We start from the raw sequence: 20324 nt of genomic DNA on the forward strand, positions 1-20324 counted from the left end.
AGATGCCTAATGGGTCTTTATATTTTCTGATGATAATAAATATATTCAAGATATCCTCGGGTATTCACAAAAAGGTTTATCTTTTAATAAGAAGGTCTGAAAATCAGTTCTTATTTTTTTATTTTGCACAAATTATATTTATATTGCAACACATGTAGTTATTCAAAATATATGTGTAACATGGGGCACAAATACAGGGATTGCTGCTAATCTCTTGCATTTAAAGCCTCATTCACAAGGCAGTGTTTTGGTCAGTGATTTCCATCAGTGATTGTGAGCCAAATACAGAATTGGAGCCTCCACAGACATAAGGTATAATGTCAAGAACTCTACCTGTTCTGTGTTCTAGAGCTGCACCTGATTTTGGCTCAAAATCACTGATGGAAATCACCGTCCAATCATTGACAAGTGAATGAGACATAAGGCACTGAAATTTATTTAGACAGATAGTATACACATACGCATTTGAGATTTGTACATGGCCAAGCTACAGTACATGCTAAGTGAACTCAATGTACTCCCATATATAGGTCTAACATAGTAACATATGGGGTCAGTTATTAAGACCAGCGTTTTAGACGCCGGTCTAAGTTATGTCACATTTACACTAGCTCCCTTGCTGGCGCAGATTTAGATAATTTTCTACACCAAAAACTGGGGTAGAAAATGATAAATGAGAAGGCCAGCTCACCCTCACCGTGCCTCTTTGTTTTGTTTTTTAGAAATGGTGTGGAAGGGGAAGAAGTCAGATTTGGTCACAAATCCCCTTTACAACTGAATCTGTGAAGGATATACACCAAAAAGTTCAACCTGTCAGTAACCAATTTTCCTCATTTTATCAGAATAACTCCCTCGATCAACAACCCATCTCTAGCAACTATAACATGTAATATTATTACATTCCAGAATTACATCCAGGCCCTTCTTGAACTCTTAGGCTAGTTTCACACTAGCTGTTCCGGCAGGTGAACAGCCTGTTGGATCCGTCGTGCCGCTAGTTCACATGTGCCCCCAAACTGCCACTCCATCCCTATTGACTATAATGGGGGTGGGGGCAGAGTTCCGGCGGTAGCATGGCAGCGCACGCCGAGAGGCAGCCAGACTAAAAGTACTGCACGCGCCTGCCCCATGGACGGTGCCCGTGCATTGCGGACCGCAATTTGCGGTCCACAGCACGGGCTTCACACGGTTGTGTGAACGAGCCCTAAGGCTGCCCATCCACAATCAGGGTTTGATCAGTTTTCAGATACCATTTTGAAGCCTAAACCAGGTGTATATATTAAAAAAAGAGAAATAGAATTTGCCCTGATACTACGTATCTCTCCTTCAAAACTGCATCTGAAAACCTGATCAAAACCTGGCTGTCTGTGTAGCCTTAGGCAGTAACTGCTCAAAATGCATAAGCGATATATGACTTTCCTGCATGCACTTTTAAATATGACATTTATAAAGCTCTGATTTTAAAAGGACTATTGCAGCGCTGGATTCTTCTATAAGATTTATGTCTACGTTTTACTAAAATTTTGGGTGATTATCTAAAATTACAGCAAATTAAACATGGCAGTTTCAAAAACGGAGGCAGAAACCACCATTTCAGAAATTTTGCTTTGTTATGCCTCAATTTGCGATAAATACGTTAAAAAAATCCCTTCAAATACTGCTCTCTAAGGGTGCTTTAGATTTTTACTGCCGTTTTTCTGCACTCGTGTTTTTAGTACCTGTATTTTTGTGATTTTGGAGGCATTTTTAGTTTTTCTTGTTTTTTTTTTCAAAATGAGACATGCTGTTGCTCTTGACACTTTTTCAGATATTTTCACATCATCTTCCTTAGGCCTCTTGCAAACAAACGTATTTTCTTTCCATGTCCGTTCCGGGTTTTTTTGCGGACCGTATACGGAACCATTCATTTATATGGGTCCGCAAAAAAAAAAAAGTTACTCTGTGTGCATTTGGTGTCCGTATTTCCGTTCCGCAAAAATATAGACCATGTGACCATGTCCTATTATTGTCCGCATTACGGACAATGATCGTACTCTTCTATTAGGGGCCAACTGTTCTGTTGCGCAAAATATGAAATGCACACAGTTGTCATCCGTATTTGTTGCGGAATACACACGGTCTTGTGCAAGAGGCCTAATAAAGGAAAAACGCATTAGCTCATACTTGCTAATGTTTAGAAACCTGAAATCTGTCTAGGGCTACTTTCACACTAGCGTTTTAGTTTACCGGTATTGAGATGCGTCATCGGGGCTCAATACCGGAAAAAAATGCTTCGGCTTTGTCCCCATTCATTGTCAATAGGGACAAAACTGAACAGAACATAGGGCTCCAAAATGCATTCCTTTCCGTTGTGTTCCCAGACCGGAGAGAAAACCGCAACATGTTGTATTTTGCTTTCTGTCTTGGGATGCGGAGCAAGACGGATCCGGCATGACCCCCAATGCAAGTCAATGGGGACGGATCTGTTTTCTCTGCCACAATATAAAACTGATCCGTCCCCCATTGACATTCAATGGGGGTAATGCCGGATCCGTCTTGGCAATGTTAAAGATATCCTAAATATAATACAACTGGATCCAATCATGACTGATGCAGATGGTTGTATTATCAGTAACGGAATCGTTTTTGCTGAACCCTGCCGGATCCAGTAAAAATGCTAGTGTAAAAGTAGCCTAAAAGTGCAATAAATTGGTGCCATTTTAGCGCAACTAGGGTTTTTACATTTTTTTTTTCCAACCTGGTTGAAAAGAGGTGGAACATATAGGAAAGGGGGAGTGCTTTAGAGTACTTTCACACTAGCTAGAAGAATCCGGCAGGCAGTTCTGTTGCAGGAACTGCCTGCCGGATCCGGAAATCTGTATGCAAATGGATATCTTTTTTTTCTGGATCCGTATTAAATATTTTTAAAGCTAGAAACAACTGCACATGGGCAGACCAGAAAACCGGATCCGGCCATATGGCAATTTCCGGAACACTTGGTACCGGATCCGGCATTGATACATTTCAAAGGAAATTAATGCCAGATCCGGCAAGTGCGGTAGTGTTCCGGGATTTGGGCCGGAAAAAAATACAGCAGCATGCTGCGGTATTTTGTCCTGTCAAATACCGTACAAGGGACGGAAAACATCCTGATACATACTGAACAGATTGCTTTCCATTCAGAATGCATTGGCACACAAAACGGATGCGTTTTTTTTCCCGATATTGAGACCCTGTACCTGATTTCAATACCGGAAAAGAATAACGCTAGTGTGAAAGTACACTTATGTGGAAAAGAACATGGCCTAAGAAGCGCAGTTTGCTCCAACATTGCGCCACAAATCTGGAGTAAAATTCCCTCTGAATGTCCTCTGAATGTAAGCCAACCATTAGTTAGTTTAGAGCTAGACAAAAGTGTATATCCCTGCATAAGATTTATCCTCCAGCCTTAGACCCTGTAATAAATCTGGTGTAGGATTAGACACTCTAAGTCCGAATGCACACAGCTGTGTTCCGTGGCCGTGAGCGGTCCGTGGTATGCCGGCCTGGATTCCTGCTGACAGCAGGAGCGAACGGCATCATTGGTTGCTATGACGCCGTGCACTTCATGCCGTCGCTGCACTACAGTAATTCACTCGTATAGATCATACGAGTGTATTACTGTAGTGCAGCGGCGGCATGAAGTGCACGGCGTCATAGCAACCAATGATGCCGTTCGCTCCTGCTGTCAGCAGGAATCCAGGCCGTGTTACCACGGACCGCTCACGGCCATGTGCATTCGGCCTAAGTTCGAGCCATTTATAGGACTAGGACATCTGGGCTACTGATTGCAAAAACACAGCAAAAAACACAGGTGGCAAAAGAAAATTGCATGTGGTTATTTAGGCATTTTTACAGCCTAAAAAAAAATGCCAGACAAAATGTGTGTGTGTGTGTGTGTTCATGGAGCTTTAAGTTCATTACATTTATTTTTATACCTTGGTTAGCTTCTTCTCATAACACTCAACTGCAACATTCTTGTAGAAGTCTTTTGATATGTCTTGCTTTTGAAGAATCTCTCTGTCATACTGTGAGAACATATTAAACTGGTCAGATTTTGTGAGACCAGTGAAGTAGGCTGGAAGATACCGATATTCCTTCCTTTTATCTTGGGATGTCTGTGGTTCTCCAAAGCTCAGTAATTTTAATTCAGGCAGTTCAAGCTCTTTAAACTTTGGTGGTGATTCTCTGCATTCTGTGTGTTCTGGAGTATCTTGGAATGTTGTTTGGGAACGAGAGTCTACAATAGAACTTGCAAATGGTGTGTTTATTGGTGTAAATGGGCCAGTTTGTTTCATGACTGAAGGATTTACACAAAATGACTTGACTTTTGGATCCTCATCTACTAAACTTGCCTTGAGTTTAAATTTTATAGAGGTCGTTTTCTTAACTTTTTCATTCTGCTTATCTGGCTTTTTTCCACTTATCCAGAAACACTTCTCTTCTAGAATGGGTGGCTTAAAAAGATGGTTATGATTTAGATGTCCACCGGTATAATCCCAAGAATCTTTCTTGTTTGCTTGCTCCACACTATCCAAAAGTACATCAAGGGAAATGTTTCTGGCTTGCTGCTTTGTCTTTAACATAATATTAGCAGTTTCTGAATCTATGATCCGATAAACACATGTACCATCAGGCCTGGAGAACAGATGCATAGGATTTAATAGTGAAGAATCTGTACATTTTGAGAGCAGTATAAACAATGTGCAACATTTCGGCAGCTTTTACACTGTCAGTGTTTGGTCACTGCACTGCACCGCACCAGTGATTGTGAGCCAGAATCAGATGTACAGTACAGTAGGTCTAAACCATAGAACAGGTGCAAATCTTTCCATTATACTTTATGTCTCAGAAGGCTCAACTCCTGGTTCTGGCTCACAACCACTGATGAAAATCACTGACGTGAATAAAGCCATAAATATTTTAACATTTGCTTTGGTATCGTCATATTAGGAGACCCAAAACCTCCAGGATGTCTTGCAAACAGGTGACAGGCAGAAACAAACTAAGGATCAACAGAGTACTTTATTAAACATGTAATAAATTAACATTAGAGTAAGGAAAAGCAGGTTAGGCAATAGTGGTAGTTCTACCACAGAACCAAGTGCATCGGTAGACCAGAGACAAACCCCAGAGGGTGAAGAACCAGCGAGCCCCGTTCTTCACAGAGCGCCTGGTGGTGGGGATGAACTTGGCCAAGGGCTCACTGGTCGCACCTCCAGAAAGGTACTGGCACACTTGGCTGCAACCTGCAGAGAACTACAGACAACAACAGGACTGGGAATGGGAGCATGGCGGTCACAGGCAGAGCTGCACACAGACTAGATGTCCTCCCTCTGGAGAACCCAGGAACCCTCTCACGAAGGCAGGACAGGAACAGAAGCAGTAAAGCACTGCAGTCAAGACGTGGAACAGACTGGATAAAAAGCAGTAGGCACTGCAAGGCTGGACATAGAACAGACAGGATCAGAAGCAGTTTAGCACTGCCAAGCTATCAGATGCAGTTAGAACACTGCAAGGGTAAACATGGAAGAGTGGTTCAAGACACGGAACAGGTACAGAAGATCAGGCAAGGCATGGACAAGGATATAACAACACCAATGATTTACCAGGCAACACCACACAGAAGGGCAAATGGCAAAAAAACCTGGGTCAGCAGCATAGGGCTACACCCAGCAAGGCACAAGACAGAACTGAACCCAAGCCCCACAGCTCACAGATAAAAATAGCTGCAATACACAGGATAACTGAAGCCAGTACGAGGTTACAGGCAGCCAGCTGACACACCGAGTGACAGAACTGCTCTGCAGTGCTCCAGACTAAAAAAAATACCTAGTAGCCATTGGCTCCTGAACTGAAAAGTTTAGGAGCCAAATTAAATTTTTAGTCGCCAAATCAAAACCGAATCAAAATTTTGGTATCATGACAATGCTACGTCAATCAGATCGGCGTAGGGTTGTTTCGATACCAAAATTTTGATTTGCTTTCGTCACCATAAAAAAGTATTGCGATACTCAATACCACGCAAAAACAAAACAAAACAAAACAACACCAACAAAACCTGCGTGCATTTCGCATTTTATGAAACGTTCGGCCCATAATAGAACAGTTCAATCCAATTTTGTGGGGTGACAGGGTGACAAAAAAAATGGCGAATCGCATGGTTTTTATTTATTTCTGTTACGGCGCTCACTGCATAGGAGACATTTTTAAATAATTTAATAGTTTGGACTTTTGCAGCACTATGTAATATGTTTATTTATTTATTGTTTATATATTTTATATGTAAAATTGGGAAAGGGGGGGGGGATTTAAATGTAATATTTTAGGGTACTTTCACACTAGCGGTTTTTCTTTTCCGGCATAGAGTTCTGTCCTAGGGGCTCTATACCGGAAAATAACTGATCAGGCATATCCTGATGCATTCTAAATGGAGAGTAATCAGTTCAGGATGCATCAGGATGTCTTCAGTTCAGTCATTTTTTTACTTACTATTAGCCCCCTTAGGGGCTGGAACCCATGTCCTATTCACCCTTAGGACCCTTTCACATGGGCCAGATTTCTGCGCAGGTGCAATGCGTGAGGTGAACACATTGCACCCACCCTGATTTCAGACCCATTCACTTCTATGGGGCTGTGCACATGAGCGGTGAATATTGCAGCATGCTCTATGTTGTGCGTTTTCACGCAACGCAGCCCCCATAGAAGTTAATGGGGCTGCATGAAAAAAATATGGCGGTGTGAGGATGCACGATAGTGGAGCTCCCGCCACAAGGCTGAGAACACAGGGGCGATTCCTCTAAAAGAGCCTGAAAAAGCTCCTATGGTGCGCACACGCAAAGGGTCACTAGCGGGTGATCCCTCATTAAGATCCCCCGGCGACAAAAGCGGGTTACACAGGTATTTTACAGACAAGACAGTCCTCAATCCGAGCGCAGCTCCCTTCACTTCGGAATATCGGCGTATTAACTCCTCAGCAGCAGAGGCCCCCGAATACACTGGGCCGCAGAAACAGACCCAGAGAAACATGGAGGAAAGGCGCTCACCTGACCCGACCAAGTCCAAGCAGGATCACCTTCAAAGCGGCACCACACGGCAGTCGCCATATCGGGACGCAGCTCACTCCTCTCGGCTCTGCTGCGCTGAAGCGCAAGCCCCAGGTACCACAGAAATAGCAGAGGGAGGGAACTCAAGAGAGAGCTGGGACTTAAAGGAGTATAGCAAACTCCTGCCTATTAAGCATGAGATGGAAAACTCATACAAACAAGAGTTGTCCACAATCAAATCTAATGTGCAAGCTATTGAGGAGAAACTGGAGAAAGTGGCATCCCTGCATGATCACACAGGAGCTCAGGTTGATGAGCTGATGATTCAAGGGGAAATAAGAGATCGTCACATTAGCCACCTTTACCGCCTGCATGACGATATTGAAAATCATAATAGAAGAAATTAGAGGTCTCCCTGAGGCCACCAAGACGGAGGACTTAATACCTACATTGCAGGGACTCTTCAGCACTATCCTAGGGAAACCTATCTCAGACCAGCCTGAAATGGACAGAGCACATAGAGCTTTAGCTCCCATCAGCCCGGATCCCTCTAGGCCCAGGGATGTGATCTGCCGCCTCCACTATTATGCGGTAAATGAGGAAATAATGAAAAAGACACACAATTTTACCACAACTGATTTTGATGGGGCTACCCTGACGATACTAGAGGACCTATCAAGAACCACCTTGGCCCAAAGAAGGGCACTCAAACCCTTACTGGATCTTTTGAGGTCGAAAGACATCTCGTATTCATGGGGGTTCCCATTTCAGTTGATAGTCCGCAGGAACGGTCACTGTGTGGAATTGTGAGATCCTGACAACCTCTACATGTTTCTAACAGCATTGGACCTGCCACCAATCCAGCTACCTGACTGGCAGATTATGTCCCGCAGATCTTCCCAGAAGCAAGAGATCAGACGTCGTGAATGATAATGCATGTGTAGTTGAAAGTTTTCATCCACTTATCTTTTCTTCTCCAAATTGAGTTTCATGCATGTCTTGTGCTAACCCCTTTTTTGTTTCACAGCGATTTACCTCTCTTCCAGAGTTCATTGTTTGGACACTGCATTGCCAAATGTTGATTTTTGCATAGTAATGTTTGTAATGTTTACCTATAAGCCGTAGCATTCAAAGGCTTCTCAGCCTTCTGGCGGCTTCCTCGTTCTGCCATTGGAAGTCCGTCTCCTACTGTAACTCTCGTCCTAACGTGTAAAAGACGAGTCAGTCCCTCTACTTGGGACGGTTACTGGATTCTTTACTTCACTTTTTCCTTTCTTTTTCTCTTATTCCTTTCTTTCCTTTACCCTAACTCCCTAATCCCAAAAAGTCAGAGGACACCAGACCTCCTTAAGACAGTCCACAATCTTGGGGTGGTTTGGGCAATCCCTTGACTTTCTCCCGTTGCAGCATTCTTGAGTACATCCGAGAGTAAAAGCCTGAGGGTCTCAGGATGGTGGGCCCGCCTAGTGGTAGACTTTCCTCTTTAAATGTTCAGGGTTTTAATACTCCGGAGAAACGTTCGGGGGTCTTATACAGCATGCACAGAGAGAGAGCACAAATACTGTTCTTGCAGGAAACGCATTTCAAACAAGACCACGTACCAAAAATCTTATCGAAATACTATACTTATTGGGTTCACAGCACCAATCTAGATTCTAGATCTAAAGGTATCTCAATTGCTCTTCATAAATCTTTACCTTATACTTTTCTAGAGTCACAAACGGATCCCTTGGGTCGGTTCCTGTTCCTGAAGCTGCGGATCCATGAGAGAGTGTACACCATCGGGAATCTTTACCTACCGAACATCAGACAAAGCAAAGCTCTATCAGGTATTCTGTCCAAGTTGGACACCTTCGCTGAGGGATTGGTGTTGCTGGGAGATGACTTCAATATGATCATGGATGCCTCGTTAGACTCTTCTACGGGTAGAACGTCAGTTCCCTTGTCAACAGTTTCAACCAAACATCTGCTACATGCTATACAGCTGGTAGATGTCTGGAGGATACTCCACCCTAAAGATAAAGATTTCACCTACTTCTCCCCAGCGCATCAATGCTACAGCAGACTAGATCGATTTCTAATCTCCCATCATGCGTTATCCCTCTCTCCCTGCTCACACATAGGCACCCCAATATGGTCAGATCACTCGCCAATATTCTTATCTCTAGAACTTCCAGGCCAAGGAATGGACATGGAGATTGAATGAAACCTTGTTGAAGACAGTGTATGCAGAGCTGACATGGAATCTAACATTAAACAATTTTTGGAAAATCACTTACTAGACAAAACAGCCCTTCCTCTCCAATGGGAAGCATTGAAGTGTGTGCTAAGTGGTGTCTTGGTATGTCAAGGTGCTAGACTCAAGAGGGAAAAGGGAGCAAAGATGCGGCAACTATCGACACAGATAGCTACCCTTGAACAGTCACACAAACAATCACTAGACCCAAACACCCTAGTTGAACTCACTTCGGTTAGAGATCAGCTTAAAAGGCTACTCTCAGACTCTATTCATAGAAACACTGAGCGCTTTCGAAGTTATCTCTTCGCACACTCCAATAAACCCGGGAAGGCTCTGGCAAGTTATATACACCCTCGACAACAGGCTAGCTATATCCCAACTATAACCGATGCTAAAGGTACTTTAGTACACCATCCGAGGCAAATAGCAGAGACCTTCAAGACATACTACGAGGGTTTATATAGCATACGAGGGCAATTTGCGGACATGCAGGAGGAGGTGCTTGATAAGCGAATAAACTCATACATTGAGGATACAGCTCTTCCTATGATACCTATATTGAAGGGGGCAGAGATTGAGGAAGATTTTTCAGGCTATGAACTAGGAGAGGTTCTGAAATCACTGAAAGGAGGAAAAAGCCCCGAGCCAGACGGTTTCACTGCACCCTTCTTCAAAGACTTTAAAGATCTGCTGTCACCCTTTCTTCTAAGGGTGTTCAATAGCATCTCACCTACATGTCCCTTTCCTAAGCAGTCATTGGAAGCTCACAAAGTTGTAATCCTGAAACCTAATAAAGACCCAAAAGTTTGCACTAATTATCAACACATATCCCTAATTAATTGTGACATCAAATTATATTCAAAACTTCTAGCGAATCGCCTCAATAAGGTACTTCCTGGTGTTATTCATGGCGATCAAGTAGGGTTTATCCCCGGCAGGGAAGCTAGGGACAACACCATTCACACGATAAATCTCATTTCTAGGGCAAAAGCTATTGGGGACTCCTTCTGTCTCTTTGCAGTCGACGCAGAAAAAGCTTTTGACAGAGTTAACTGGAAATTTATGATTGCAGTATTAAAACAGATTGGTCTGGGCCCCACAGTAATAGAGAAAATAGGTGCTTTATACACAAATCCCTCAGCCAGAGTGCGGACCAATGGTATACTCGCCTCTTCTTTTGACATAAAAAATGGAACACGTCAAGGGTGTCCACTCTCACCCTTATTGTATGTAATAGCTATGAAACATCTAGCTAATGCTTTGCGAGCTAACCCGGACATCACAGGCATAAAATTAGGGGACACACACCATAAACTAGCCTTTATGTACATTTCAAACCTTCACGTAGCTGTCCCATCTATTCTACAGGAATTCCATCTATCTCCTTATGTACATTTCAAACCCTCACGTAGCTGTCCCATCTATTCTACAGGAATTCCAAACGTTTGTCCTTCTTAGCAATTTTCAAATGAATCCCACCAAAAGTGAGATGCTTAATATTTCACTCTCGTCAGAAGTAGCTTCTCAGATTCAAAGTAACTTTCCGTTTAAATGGCAGAATATTAGTATAACGTATTTAGGCTTACAAATTCCGAGGCAGCTTCACCTGCTATACCCCCTCAACTATCTGCCCTTGCAAAAAAAAAGTATTGGAAGACCTGCAGAAATACTCCTCGAAACACATCTCATGGTTTGGCAGATTGGGAACCATTAAGATGGACATTCTTCTGAGATTTCTGTATCTCTTTCAAACAGTCCCAATAAGCTTTCCTAGAGGATACTTTGTAATCCTACAAAAAGCCATTACAAGATTCATTTGGAGGTCCAACAGGGCTAGGATTAGCAATTCAATATTAACCAAACCTAGAGATAGGGGAGGACTGGGACTACCAGATCTTAAGGTATACCATTCAGCAGTGATACTGTTAAGAGTCATAAATTGGTCATAAGAATTCCCAGAAACTGTGGATTCAGATGGAAAGGGAACTTTCCCCAATGAGCTTGTCAGTGGCACCCTGGTTGAACATAGACCATCTCAAGATAGTTGGCCTTTTTTGGTGAGACATACCTTTGCCTATTGGGGTTTTTGGATCTCGAGGTTTCAGATCTCGCAAAAAACAGGCCCCATGACCCCAATCATGGGTAACCCTGAATTTTTAGTTGATGAAAAGGCATCCAACTTACTGATATGGCACAAATCTCAATTCCCCCTGGTCCGAGACATGATGGGAAAAACAAATATCCAAATCTATGAATCCCTTGCCCCTGAGAATAGTCGAAATGGTTCCATGTGTTTCACATACGCTCAGATACGATCTTTCATACAAAACTTGTTTTTTCAAAAGTCATGTCCTGATTTAACGGCCTTTGACAGGATTTACATAAATCCAGAGGTTCATTATAAGCTTATATCACATTTATATAAGCTTTTAATGGACTGCAGTAACCCCGATATAGCTCCATTCTTAAAAAAATGGGAATCTGACCTTTTCGGAGGAGGATGTACTTAAGATGCGTACACTCTCTCATGGATTGTCTATAGCGGCTCATGCAAAGGAAAATAACTTAGCTAGGTGGTACTATTGCCCCTTGACTCTCAACAAAATGTTTCCTAATGTTTCTAACTTATGTTGGAGGTGCAAAACTGAGGTAACATAGTAACATAGTACATAAGGCCGAAAAAAGACATTTGTCCATCCAGTTCGGCCTGTTATCCTGCAAGTTGATCCAGAGGAAGGCAAAAAAAAAAAAAAAAAACTGTGGGGTAGAAGCCAATTTTCCACACTTTAGGGGAATAAAAAATTCCTTCCTTATCTACAACAAATTCACAGGTAAAACCATACTTAACTCCCCTAAAATTTCTCTGTTATCACTGATCCCAGGTTCGATAGCTAACCTGAAGAAAAACCCACTACGATTCCTTCTTATGACAGCACATATGGTAATTCCAAGACAATGGAAAAAGGTTGGTGCTCCCTCTCTCTGTGCATGGGCGTCTGAACTCAGACATTTACTGAGAATGGAGGAACTCACAGCACACTCGAATAGTATGGAAGGCTTGTTCTACAATAGATGGAATTCATGGGTGGAATTTTTTCATTCTACGGAATTCTCGAGTATGATTAGAGAAAGTACTACTATTGATTACGGGGTGAGGTCCGAGGACTGCTAGAATTTTTTATGCTCACACACTTCCCCCTCTTCCCCTCTCCGCTTCTATATCTTACTTACTAGGGCTGCGCATCTTCACTCGTCTCACGATTCGATGCGATTACGATTATCAAGTCCACGATTCGATTCGATTCGGCGATGCATCACGATGCATCAAGATTATTACCCAAGTCCCCTTGTTTTTCAATTTTACATCAAAAAATTAATTCAATCAGTCAGAAATTGCACAAAAATATTTATTTGTATCTATTGTCAGGCGGATCCGTCTGACAAATGCATTGAAATACCGGATCTGTCTCTCCGGTGTCATCTGGAAAAAACGGATCCGGTGTTTATTTTTTTCACAGATTTAAAGGTCTGCGCAGATCGGAAGAACGGATCCGTCAATGCAGCAATTTTAATGCCGGATCTGGCACTAATACATTTCAATATAAGTTTAAAGCTGGATCCGGCAAGTGTTCAGGATTTTTGGCCGGAGAGAAAACTGCTGCATGCTGCGGTATTCTCTCCGGTCAAAAAACGTAAGAGGGACTGAACTGATGCCTCCTGAACGGATTGCTCTCCATTCAGAATGCATTAGGATAAAACTGGTCAGTTCTTTTCCGGTATTGAGCTCCTAGGACGGAACTCAGCGCCGGAAAAGAAAAACGCAAGTGTGAAAGAACCTGAGAGACCATCAGTATTAGGCTAGTTTCACACTAGCGTTCGTCGGTCCGTTCGTGAGCTCCGTTTGAAGGGGCTCACGAGCGGACCCGAACGCCTCCATCCAGCCCTGATGCAGTCTGAATGGAGCGGATCCGCTCAGACTGCATCAGTCTGGCGGCGTTCAGCCTCCGCTCCGCTCGCCTCCGCACGGACAGGCGGACAGCTGAACGCTGCTTGCAGCGTTCGGGTGTCCGCCTGGCCGTGCGGAGGCGAGCGGATCCGTCCAGACTTACAATGTAAGTCAATGGGAACGGATCCGCTTGAAGATGTCACCATATGGCTCAATCTTCAAGCGGATCCGTCCCCCATTGACTTTACATTGAAAGTCTGGACGGATCCGCTCAGGCATCTTGCGCACTTAGAAAATTTTCTAAGTTATTAATGCAGACGGAACCGTACTGAACGGAGCCTCCGTCTGCATTAATATGATCGGATCCGTTCAGAACGGATCCGATCAAGCGCTAGTGTGAAAGTAGCCTTAGTCCTGGAGGTTTCAGGTTGATAGATCCTGTGTATCCACAATCACCATCCTCTCAGTAGGGACTGATACACGTGTGAAGGGGCTCTGATGGTGCAGGATCAGTAACTGTCAGTAAATCTGACACCCCAGCAGTTTCAGATCCCTGCCCTTAGCTGAGAGTTGTCAGTGTGGATCACCTCCTGCTGGGAGCAATCTCCTGAATAGTGTGAGATAAATGTAGACATTCCCAGACTGGCCACTAGGGGCCGCTGTTTGACCGCCTTTCATAGACCCGGAACCTAAAGTTCCGTCCACTGTAGACGGAGGGGAAGAATAAGAAGATACACAACCGGAAAAATAAAGAAGAAACATGGCGCGGGCGGCAAAGGTATGAGAAGCGGCAATATGAGCTGTGTAGGTGGCAGGCGGTAGGTGTATATGCTGTGTAGGTGGCAGGCGCTTTGGAGGTAGATAACTCACCTCGCCGCCAGCCACCGCACGTCCGCACTGCCGCCTGCTTCTGAGTGTCTGACTGGGAGCCGGAGATGCGCGGAAACCACGCCTCCGGCTCCTCCTCACTCAGTCAGACCCGGCTCACTCAATGTTGTGGCCACCCCCTCTGACACGTCAGCGGGAGGCGGGAAAGAAGGCGCCCAAAAACTTTTTTCCGACTCGGCTGCACGGCGGACGCGTCGCTAACGTCATTAACATGCATCGATTATTTAAAGCAACCGCATCGATGCAGAATCGCCGGGGGTCGAATCGCGATGCATCGCTGCATCGATTATATTCGACAGCCCTATTACTTACTAGACACGCAAGTGGTTCCTCATTCAAAATATACTCCTGGATTAAGGGAGATTGTCTTCTGCTCATTATCACAATATGTATACTGCTTAATCGACTTTACTTTTGCCTTCAATCTTGTTGTATTTTGTACCCCTTTTTTTATTGTACCCCTTTGTTTTTCACAATAAGCTTGGATCCTGCGAGATCCTATGATTGTATTTTGCTTTCTGAATCTGGAGCAGAGCGCAGATCAGAGCCTGAAACCGGCATTTTAACACTGCCGCGATCCGATTGGTTAGTCGGCACAGACTAACCAATCGGATCGATTTCCTGCAAGGGACCACTCTGATTGGTCCCTTGCCGGCTGTAACGGATCACCTGGCACCCCGACTGAGTACCTCCGTTGCTGGATCTCCTAGCATTTCCTGAGGTCTCCAAGCACTCTGGCAGACACCACCATCACCGAACCGAAGAAGCAGATAAATCCTCTTCAAACATATGAATGCTGTAGACAGTGGAATAGGAAACCATACAAATAGGTTTATGCTCCTAGCAGTAAAACTGGAACAGCATACCATAAATCCTCCCCCCAAGAATGAGACGACACTTCACTTTGAGGGTTAAAACAGGAACTGACTGTCCTGGGGCATACAGCCTCTTTTATTCACAATCCACAAACATAGTACTGCCCACAGGGTTTTGAAATACAACCAATCAATCCGTACAATACACACAGACACTCCCACACAAAATCCTCCCCTCTGGCTGTGATATGATTACTGAAAACAATGGGTAATATAATTATCACAGGCAGAGAAATACAGTTTTATTAAACATATCACAGGAACCCCAAAACATGCAATAACCCCCCTCGGAACCGGGGGATCTGGGTGAACCACATATCCAAAATTCACCCAGATCCGTTCAGTAGTATGGAAGATACAGTTTAATGCAGATTCCGCAGAACATATACAGGCTATATCAAAAATAATTACTGTTAACTCCTTCCATGCAGCGGTCCTTACGGACTGCGGCATGGAAGGGGTTAAACGGCTGATATCACAGCACAGATGTCACAGATGTCAGCAATGTGCTGACACTTTGCTTGCTAACCACTCGGCCATCCTGGAAATGAGAGGGGGCAGGCAGGATGATTGCGTGCCCGCACCTCTCCCCTGCAAAGTCCGCAGGCAGATAACAATGAGGGGGTTAAAAATGTAGGTCATTTTGAAGCTTCTGATACCCGCTGTCCGTGAAACTTCCGAAAACACTGCAAACTGCAGGTCTAAATTGACCTGCGGTTTGCAGCGATCGCAGATACGGGGGGGGGGGGGGGGGGGTCACAGGACCCCCCTCGGCATTGTCCCAGGGTGCCTGCGCGGCGGTGATTGGAAATACACATGGCATAAAGGCACTCCCTGTGTCCTTAAGTACCAGGACATCAGGATGTACCTGTACGCCCTGTGTCTTTAAGAGGTTAAAGGACCAATTCAGTTCTAAAGTGACTTTGAGAAGCTTACACATACTGTATAAATAACACCATTTGAGAAACTACACCCTTCCAGATTTTACTACAATAGTTTTTGGACGCCATGCTGCATTTCAAGAGACCCTGAGGTACCACTACAGTGGAAACAACCCAAAATTGATACCACTCAGTTGGAATTGAGGGGTGTAATGAGCGCTTTGAGCAAACAGGAGTTTCATAGAATTTAAAAACACTTGGTTGTGAAAATGAAGGAGAAAAAGTATCCCATAATTTGTTAAGTATTTTTTTTATGAATATGGCAATACCCTATATGTGGTCGTAAACTACTGCATGACACACAGCAGAACTTAAAAGGGAAGGAGCGCCATTTGGCTTCTGGAGGGCAAATTTTCCTGGAATGATTTCAGGGCATTCGAAGAGCCTCTGATGTTCCCCTACAGCCAAACTACCCCTCAAGGAATTTATTGAGGGGTATAGTAGGGTGCTTTAGTCTTCCAATAAAATGTTGAGGTGGTGTTTGTCTCTGGGTCTGTTTACTGTGCTGTAAGTGTTTTTGCAGTACCACAGTGTGGCGTTTACTTTTTATATTTACTGCTCATATTTTCTTACTATTTAAAAGTGACCAGTATTTATGCACTTCCAAGTGGTTTTGACTGTCGATCTCATGTACTTGTTCTTTTTAATCATGTGCACTCACTAAAGATTTATTTTTTCTACATAATTGTGAATCGTGTGCTAGTTTGTGGTTTATCGGTACAAACTACTATTATACTGACAGATAACATCTTCCCCTCTGGCAGCAGTAAACTGACAATGTGTTCCTTACACAGATCGCAATAATGCCTGAACAATTGTAGCGGCAAACAGACACCTGTTCAGGTCATTTTACTCCCTAAAAAAAGTCTCACACATCAATACGCACTAAGCTTTTCCCTGCCATTGATGAGCATAGTATGCACTGTAAACACACAAGCAGCACAGCGATACTGCTGGTATATGATGTATCCAATAACAAAGAGCTTTGTAATTGGTCGGTTTGGGTGGGCTGCCGGATAGGGAGGGATTTCATGGTGGAAATAATAGCTGTACTTGATGGAAGGAGGCATTAGCTTCCAGGCCATTGCTGTAACTGGAGAGTAGGGGGGAGCAGTGAGCTCTGCTCAGGGACAAAGGCAAACATGGTGGCAGTGGAGCTGAAGTAGATTCCAGAGTGGTGGATAACTACAGTAGGAGACATCCAGTTTATGTGCATTACATACATCACACAATGCATTGTTACCTTGTATGTGTGTAATTATGTAATACAGTGTGTGATGTAGGGTTGTTTCGACACCAACATTTTGATTCGGTTTCGATATCATAAAGTATTGCAATACTCTATATCATTCGATGCCACTCGAAAAAAAAAAAGGCGCGTGCATTCCGTATTTTATCGAGCGTCCGGCCCATAATTGAACAGTCCTATTTTGGGGGAGGACAAGGTGACAAAAATAAAATAAAAAAAATCATGCAGTGTTCACCGCATAAGAGATATTTTTTCATATTTTAATAGTTTGAACTGTTTGGAAGTGGCGATATGTAATATTGTATTTATTTATTGTTTATATATTTTATATGTAAAATTGGGAAAGGGGGTGATTTATACTTAATATTTTGGTGTGTTTTTTTTTTATTTTTTTTTATTTAATAACCATTTCCCCCCTTAGTGGCTAGAACCTGGGATCTTTTAATCCCTTGTCCTATTGACCCTAATAGAGCTCTATTAGGGTGAATATGACTTTACACTCTTCCTGCTGCTGTGTGTACGTCCTGGCTGCCATGGTAACCGATCGGAGCCCCGCAATTACACTGCTGGGGCACCGATCAGAAGCTGCCACTGAGCCACCAATAAGAGGAGGAGAGGGGACTCTGTGGCCACTGCCACCAATGATTTTAATATAGGGGAGGGGACGCCGCACTGCACCACCAAGGTTTTTAATACTGGGGAGGGAGGGGGTTGGGGTAGGGCGCACTGCGCCACCAATGATAATTAACATTTAATATACAAATACAGCCGGCAGCAGAAACACATTGCCGGCACCCGACCTCTGACAGGGAGCTGTGATCAGCGGCAGTTAATCCCTCAGGTGCCGCACCTGAGGGATTAACTGCCGCGGATCGCAGCGCCCTGTCAGAGGCAGGGTTCTGGCAATGTGTTTCTGCCGCCGCCTGCATTTGTAATGTATTAAACGTTAGTTATCATTGGTGGCGCAGTGGCCACGGCCCCTCCCCTCCTCCGCCACTCTGAACTCTCATTGGAGGCAGCGGCAGCAGCACAGGGGGAGGGAGAGACTGCTTCCTTCTTCCCTGTGCTGCTGGGAGCAGCGCAATCCATATTCTCTGATACTAGGCTGTGCAGTAGTACAATCTAATATCGATAAAAGACAAATCCCGGTATTGTATCGATACCGGGCTAAAAGTATTGATTGGGTATCGAAAGTTCGACACCTGAAAGTGTGATGTATGGATATGTGTAATGTATGTAGTGCAGTGTGATGTTTGTGTGTAATTATGTAATGCAGTGTGTGATGTATGGATGCGTGTAATGTATGTAATGCAGTGTGTGATGTATGGATGTATGGATGTGTGTAATGTACAGTACGTAGTGCAGTGTGCGATGTATGTGTGTAATGCAGTGTACGACGTATGGATGTGTGTAATGTATGTAATGCAGTGTGTGGCGTATGGATGTGTGTAATGTACAGTATGTAGTGCAGTGTGTGATGTATGTGTGTAATGCAGTGTACGACGTATGGATGTGTGTAATGTATGTAATGCAGTGTGTGACGTATGGATGTGTGTAATGTACAGTATGTATAACAGGAACCCTGAACATACTGGAAAACATAAGACCAGGTTCATAAACACAGAAAAGGCAGAAACAGACAAAAGACAAAAAAGCTGAACTACCATGCCCTGCCACACACCTAGGGTCTGGATTAGAGATGAGTGAAGCGAGCCTCACATCCAAGAAGTCGCTTTACTCCAAACTTCGTTTTAAAGGGTAACTGTCATGTTTTCATCAAAAAATCTATTTTAGCATATGTTACTGCTGCAGCAGCATTATGCATAAAGCAATCTTCAGTTTGTTTACATACCACTAATATCCTTGAGTTTTTACCTTAGTTACGGCTGTTTAACCCCTTCTACCCCGGGACAGTTTTCGCCCTTCTGCCTAGGTAATTTTTTTACAAATCTGACATATGTCACTTTATGTGGTAATAGCTTTGTAACACGTATTTACTCAAGCCATTCTGAGATTGTTTTCTCGTGACACATTGTATAGTACTTCATGATAGTCATAAATTTGAGTCAATATATTTCACCTTTATTTATGATAAAAATCCCAAATTTACCCAAAATTTTGAAAAATTCAAAATTTTTCCAAATTTCAATTTCTCTGATTTTAAAACAGAAAGTAATACCTCATAAAATATTTATTACTTAAAGGGAACCTGTCACCAGTTTTATGGTGTCCTAACTAAGGGCAACATAAATAAGTGACTGATTCGCTTAGCAAAATGCTGGGTCACTTTCTTTAATTGACCCAGTCAATCTGCCAACATCTTGTATTGAAAAGCTCCAGCTGATAATGATGAGTCATGAATATTCATGAGCTCCTGACTCTCCCCGCCCACCTGCTGCTGAGTGACAGTTTGTTTCCATATGAATCAGCAGCAGGTGGGCAGGGGAGTGACTATAGCTCTGCATTAAATATACGCATATATTCAAAAGTTCAATCTGTTCTACTGGATTAAAGATCTACAATTGTATGTACGCAAACTTAAGTGGAAGAAATTTTTCTCCATGCATAACAAACGACAGTGCCATGAATTGGGGATCGATGTGGAGGACCTCCAGGATCTTAACCTTCTGGTGGGTCTATCAGAGGAGGGAGAAAGGAACATAGGTGATGGTCCATATACAGATCTTAAGAACCCATCAAAAATGTTCCCACCCCTCAACGACAACACTCCAATCAACACTTTCCTTACGGTGGTAACCCGTGATCTCCATGACAGGATAATATGAACCACGAAGAAAGGGCGGTAATATTGTTGTCATGGACAATGATAAATATCGAATCATGTGTCTCAGACTCCTGGAGGATAAAAAGACCCATAAGATTATGGGGTCCGACCCTACACCTACCTTTAAGGCCCAACTCATGAAAATACTTAGTGATGCATTGGAGGAAAGACTGATTAGCAAGACAGACAGAGTATGAATTTTCATTACCAAAGTTCCCTGTTCTTGCTACGTTCTACAGTCTGCCCAAGTTGCATAAACAAGGCCACCTTTTGAAGGGCAGACCTATTGTCTCGGGCATTGGCAGCCTCACTGCAAATATCAGCACATATGTGGACA

The 20324-nt window shown here is 43.5% G+C and overlaps 1 protein-coding gene across 1 annotated transcript in view; it reads right to left on the reverse strand.

Moving 5' to 3' along the window:
- C4H6orf118 (chromosome 4 C6orf118 homolog) overlaps window positions 1-20324 on the reverse strand; it is a 157955-nt gene that overhangs the window by 106558 nt on the left and 31073 nt on the right. Inside the window, exon 2 of the mRNA XM_044292222.1 lies at window positions 3957-4656. Within this exon, the coding sequence (XP_044148157.1) occupies window positions 3957-4656 (700 nt within the window). The remainder of the gene's footprint in view (window positions 1-3956; window positions 4657-20324) is intronic.

The sequence above is a fragment of the Bufo gargarizans genome, chromosome 4, assembly GCF_014858855.1.
Source record: "Bufo gargarizans isolate SCDJY-AF-19 chromosome 4, ASM1485885v1, whole genome shotgun sequence".
NCBI classification, from domain to species: Eukaryota; Metazoa; Chordata; class Amphibia; order Anura; family Bufonidae; genus Bufo; species Bufo gargarizans.